A 6,486-nucleotide genomic window follows, 5' to 3' on the forward strand; every position below is an offset into this window, starting at 1 on the left:
ATTGACAGAATTTTGTGTGTTGAACCTTTGGGATGAAGTCTTCTTCATCATTGTGGATGATTTATTTTTTGATGTGTTCTTAGGTTCAGTTTGCCGATATTTCTTGGCATCAACTTTGGTAGGAGAAGGTACTTGGTAAGAGATGGAAGATAATAGGGGAGGATGATGAAGTAATTTGAACAAAGTACATTTTGTGCTACATCTCTGGAATTATAAGAGAAAAAAATCAACTTTAGTAAGGAAATGAATGCTGGTATGACATAGAGAAGCAGGAACCATCATGATCACTCGGAGAGACTGTAAACTTATGTAACAACCAGGGAAGCCAGTACACAGGCTTCTCAAATAGCTAAAAAGACATATCATGAGACCCAGTTTACCTGAACTGAATTATTATAGTTAAGCAAAATAAATTATTGTAAAACCCAGGAAAATCAGTAGAACTAAAAATATTATATTAAGGGACATAATTAAGGGAAATTGACAAATGCTACATCTTACTCCTCACTGATAAACTTATTTTTGAGATTTTTTAATTTTTGTTAATAAAGTTGAGAGAGTATCTTTACAGTCAAGAAAATAAGAGAGGAGCCACAGGACGTGGGGATTTGAATGAAGTCTTCTGGGGACAGTAAAACACAAACAATAAACCATCTGCTTTAAGGTAAGTTGGTAGGAAGAATGTATCCAGAGAGAGAGAGAGAGAGAAATGGAAGAAAAGAGGGTAACGGGATGAAATGTATATGTGTGTGTGTGTGTGTGTGTGTGTGTGTGTGTTTGTGTGTGTAATTATCATAACTATAGCTTAAAAGAAATATAGAAAATTGAATTGTGAGACAAATGGCAAGGTCAACCACTGTCAAATGAAAAAAATGTGTATAATAGTCTGATGTCTGATGTTGGTACTTACAATAGAATATTCAAGGTTACTGCTAGTATTGTTTTATTTTTTACTGGGTTTCAATACATTATCATGTGTGTAATATGCAGTGGTTATAAAAATAAAAATAACCCTATTGTTTATAATTATGTAATCACATTTCAGGAAATTTTATATAATCAATCAAGATTTGAAATAGGTTTTAATTGAGTAAAAAGGGAAACTACTACTTTGATAGCTAGTTTACAATATTAAACGATATAGATAGCTTTGATAAAAGAAATTCAAACTGAGGTCTTTGACATGTTGACCAATTCTGATACCAGAATCTCTAGTAATTTTAAGGAAAATACCATTATCAAGTGTGGGACAATTCCCTGCGTGTTAATTATGAAGGCCACAGAACATCTCAAGGCAAAGTTTTTGCATTTTTCTCTTGGATGCCTAACAGAAACACATGGTAAAACTCTATTACTGAAAGCAGTTCACTCTTGACCCATAACAGTGAGGCAACATACTGGAGTCAAGCTAGAATCTCTCTCCCCGCTGAGTAGACCTAGCCCTCATACTACCAGTAGGTGATATTGAGGCTATAGGGGGATATCACTTATTGATAGCCCTGACATCTGACGGGTACTCCTTCCCACTGATTCAGTAAGAGCATAATTCTTAGGGGCTAATCAATGGCAAACTGATTGAATTTCATACCTACTCCATGGAAAGACATGTATACCTGGTACTGTAAACATGACTAAAAGCACCTGACCATGACAGCCACAAATCTTGTGGTTTAGTATTCACTACTTATTATCATGCTAAATGGACATGTGGTTAGACTACTTTCCAAACAGATGTATTATTAGCCATAGTTTTCACCCTTGATTACAGAAGCTTCTTACTGTGAAGGACAATGATTAACACAGAGACTCATAACAGAGCTTTAGAATGTGAGAAAATGTGACAGGAATAATTGGAGGGGAAAAACAAAAGAGTGGAAATGCCGTAAATACTGTATTTATATATAAAAATTTCAAAAACCACATTTTTTAAATAAATGGTTAATGTGCTGAAAATAAGTAACTCTAGAGTCCTCAGTCCTGAAGGGGACAACTATTGCATTTGCTCCAAGGCCTAAGGGACATGATAGAAGTGTGAGCAGAAGAAATGTAAATGCCAGAGGAAGAAGAGGGGTTCTGTAGCATTCTCTGGTACTCAAGGGCTAGGGCTACTCATCAGAGAGAGAGGTTCTAGCTTGACTCCAGCCCTTTTTTTTCCTGTTTTGGATCAAGAGTGCAGTGTTCTTTGTGCAGCGTCCCCCACAGCTGTATGTCCATAATTGCAATGACTGTGTTAAATACAGCAGGTGTGAAAAAACATGAGATTAGGAAAGGGCTCCCTTTGACTGTAAGAAGAAAATCAGCAGGTGTATGGGAAGAGGATGAGAGGGGACGGTGGATGTTAGTTATGATCATTTGCAATGCATTTATGTATAAAAGAAAAATCAATAAATGAAAAATAGAAGTTGAATGCATACACATGGGATTTTTGTTTCAATAATATACAAAAACATGTCTTAGAAAAAGAAGAATGTATTAATCTTATGAAGAAAATAATTTGCAGATAACTCATGTTCTCGTTTGAGTTTGAATTCAAAAACAGTTTATTCTCTATTATCCATTAAAGACTTCACTATTTTAACAGCAACAACAACAACAACAATAATAATAACAGGCATTTTATCTATGCTTTATTGCTCTACCTAACAGTATGTAAAAAATTCACATTATCCCTGCAATATACAGTGCCAAATATTATGATGAAATTAAAAAGAGAGAATCTAGTGATAGAAAACACTTTAAGATTTTCAGAAAATAGTGGTTATTTTCTGAGTTTTCTCAATGCACCTAAAACTTCTTTATTTCTTAGGCTGTAAATAAAGGGGTTCAGTAGAGGAATGATAACAGTGTAGAATAATGAATACAGTTTACCTTGATAATTTTCTGTGTCTGATACAGATATCACATATATTACAAAGATGGTGCCATAGAACAAAGAGACAGACACCAGATGGGCACTGCAGGTGGAGAAGGCTTTGCTTCTGCCCTTCTTAGACTTTGTTTTCAGGATGGCAAAAAGCACATGGATATAAGAAACTATAATGCTCATAAAAGTACTCACTTCTACAAAAACAGCAAAAATGAAAAGGACCAAGGCATTAATAAATGGGTCAGTGCAAGAAATTGTATAGAGTGGTATGAGATCACAGAAGAAATGATCTATTACAGTGGAATTGCAAAACGTTAACCTAAACAATAATGCTACATGAATCGAGGCAAGTAGAAGTCCAATTAGATACGATACAGTTATGAACTGAACACAGAGTCTTTTGGACATTACAACTGCATAGTGCAGAGGGTTGCATATGGCTACATAGCGGTCATAGGCCATCACTACCAGTAGGAAACATTCCGCAGTCGCACTTGAACAAAAAAAATAAAATTGGGAAAAACACTCACCCAGTGATATCATGTCATTCTTATTTAAAAATTTCATAAGCATTTTTGGAGTCACAGCGGTTGAAGAACAGGCATCAGCAAAGGCTAAACTTCCAAGGAAAAGGTACATGGGAGTATGAAGATGGGGATCCTTCAAGACAAGAAAAATTAAGCCAAGATTGCCCACCATGGTGATGACATAGATGGAAAAGAACACCAGGAATAGAGGGACTTGTATCTCTGGACGATCTGTTATTCCTTGAAGAAAAAATTCAGCTAACTGGGTCCAGTTTCTTTCCATCACACCCGCTCAGACTGCTCACTGCAAGGAGGGGGGAGAGAGTTTTTTTTCAATGTAAGTAAGACCCAGTAGAATAAGATTGTATTGAGACTGCTTTTGTGTGCTTCAGGAATTCCACAGTCAATAGATAGGAATGTGTCTTGTTTCTGCTTTTTAATCATGCCAGAAACAAAATATTTTCTGAACAATTTTAATGTACAAACTTTCAGACCCACTTATCTGAAAGATAAATAATGAGTCCGATCACACTAATTTACCTTCTCATGCATATCTTAATCAGTTATAAAGTGTGTGACTTTGTGTGCGTGTGAGAGAGAGGTGGTATAAAGACATTAGAATGAAAAATATATAATTCTTTTTATACTAAAATGTCCTGGTGCTAATATTCAGGCAAGGTTAACCTCAAACTCAAGTCTACTTGCCCCTGTCTCCAGAGTGTTGGGATTAAAGGCACATGTCATCATTTCAGGCTTATAATAAAATGTCTTAAGGAGACATTTTCTCAATTTAAAAAGTTTTTTACAGTTTCCTACAAAATACTATATTTTATTATTAATAAATAATTATTATACAAAGTTATAGTTTATATAATGTCATTATTTTGTATTATGTGCTTTGAAAATACAACTAAGAAATATCACATTTTCTCCCTTTCCTAATCTTTCTTCTTCCTGATGATATCCTTTCTACTTTCATTTTATGTATACACATACATCTTTAAAATATTATATGGTAAAAGTATGTAAATGTGTTTTTGGTAGTACTTATGTGCATAATCCTTTTATATTTACATACTAAATGTCAAGTAATAAGATAGCAATTTGAAATCTTATTTCTGATTTTTTGGCTCCTTATACCATCATTTCTTTCTAGTAGACCTTTTTATATCCTTGCAACAAAATTATGGTAAAAAACACTGCATTCCTTTCAATTGCATGAGTGTGATTTTGAAAGTGAAGGCAGATTATATAACATTACAAAAGAAACAACAGTGAAAAGAAAGGCTAAATTTTTCAACAGCTATATATAATTTAAGCACTGAAAGAAATGCAATGAGATAGAGAGAAATGGAGGAGCTGGGAAATTGGCTTAGTGGTTATGAGCAGTAGCCACTATTCCAAAAGATCCTGGTTCAGTTCCCAGCAGCATCATAGTAGTTCACAGCCATATGTAAGTCTGGATCTAGAGGATCTGACATTCTCCTCAGGCATTGAGTTCAAGGGGCACATCATGGGATTCACAGATATCCAGTAGGCAAACACTCAAAGGCACAAAACAGTAAATTCAAGTTATTTTTAAGAAGAAAATTATTCCTTCCATAAGCTGCATCTCACCATGCATTTGAATACAGAGACTAGAAAAGTCACTAGGGATGTGGGCTGTGCTGTGGGCTGTGCTGCACACACGATGGAGAACCCATGCTCAGACTACTGCAGGAAGATGTGCACAGGTAGTGCACTATGTGACCCTGCACAGATGATCGTTGTGAATACCTAAACCTCTGATGTCTGCTCTTGGGAGATAGGGTGTCCACCTTCACAGTTCGTTACAATGTAGCCAAGAAAAAAAGAAAAAATAGAAAATCATATGACAAATTTCAGAAACAAATTGATTAATAGTGACTATATTCATAACAGACAAAGAAGAAAAAAACGAAGGTCAACATGTATCCATGAGTGCAATAAGCCGTGGGGTGAAGATTGATCCAATATAAACCAAGGAGGAGGGAAATGAAGACACCACCATCACATGGCATTTCTGTAATGATAAAATATGCAGAATCCTACACATAATGTGTTTGTGTATACACAACACTGCATTGGTAAACTAAAATAGGAACAGGCCAACTGTCAACAGCAGGCATGAATCTCTAAACAAAAGACAGTCAAGGGTTACTAAAAGATCAGACAAATAGGTGTGTTCCAATACATATTTTTTAATTTTTTACTCTACAATTTCATTATGTATTTAACTATAGACCCCAAGCTCATATGGGTGGTCTCCTGAAAGTATTTTTTTTCCAAGAATCATCACTACAAACCAAAAGCAAATGGAAAGCTGTTGGAATATAGAGTTAAATAAAAAGCATGGAGGGAAATGGGAGGCAGTGGGGGGAAAGAGACAGAAATCTTTAATAAAATAAATAAATAAAAGCATGGTGACTACGATTAACTTTAAAAAGTTAAAAATATGAGGAACATAAAAAGTTATCTAGGGACTTTGTTTCACTTAAATAGAAGACAGTATTCTGGGAAGTGTTATTCTAACTGAGAATAGATAAAAGAAATTGTAGTTTATAAGTTTGTAAAGACATTAATAGAAGCTGGTATGTTTGAAATAAATTAAAACATCTTATCTCCAAAACTTGTAAGGTTATAATTGTTATCTGCTAAAAATTTACTAATGTAACTGATGTTGCCGTGTGGTGGAATTGTCTTTCTTCATGCTTCCAGGAGTGCTATGTGAACCAAGAACTAGGAAAGGAATCAGGCAGACACTGTCTAGCTGTCATAATCCTCTGAGTGATTTAACTTGATTTCTAGGATATTGTTAAAATAAAATTCACTATAAAGTTAACAGAAATTTTGATATATTTGTTTTTTTTTTACATTATCCTTTTCTTTTTCTCTTTTTTTAAAAATGAGATCAGTTTATTACTTTTCTTCCGAATCAATGACCAAATAAGAAAAATTAGAATTTGTGATGAATATGCAAATAGATACTGAACTTTTGCCTCTACTGTCTCTTATTAATTGACTTCATAGATGAACTGCCTACATGTGGAAGAGGAAGCACTGAACACATGGGAA

General features: G+C 34.6%; 1 protein-coding gene across 1 annotated transcript; it reads right to left on the minus strand.

Moving 5' to 3' along the window:
* Positions 1–2,758: 2,758 nt before the first annotated feature.
* LOC101989046 (olfactory receptor 5AC1-like) lies at positions 2,759–3,676 on the minus strand. Its single transcript, XM_005345261.1, has one exon. It carries the CDS (start codon positions 3,674–3,676, stop codon positions 2,759–2,761), a length of 918 nt encoding a protein of 305 aa, XP_005345318.1.
* Between the last annotated feature and the right edge of the window lie 2,810 nt (positions 3,677–6,486).

This window comes from Microtus ochrogaster, chromosome 2 (genome assembly GCF_000317375.1).
Source record: "Microtus ochrogaster isolate Prairie Vole_2 chromosome 2, MicOch1.0, whole genome shotgun sequence".
Taxonomy (NCBI): Eukaryota; Metazoa; Chordata; class Mammalia; order Rodentia; family Cricetidae; genus Microtus; species Microtus ochrogaster.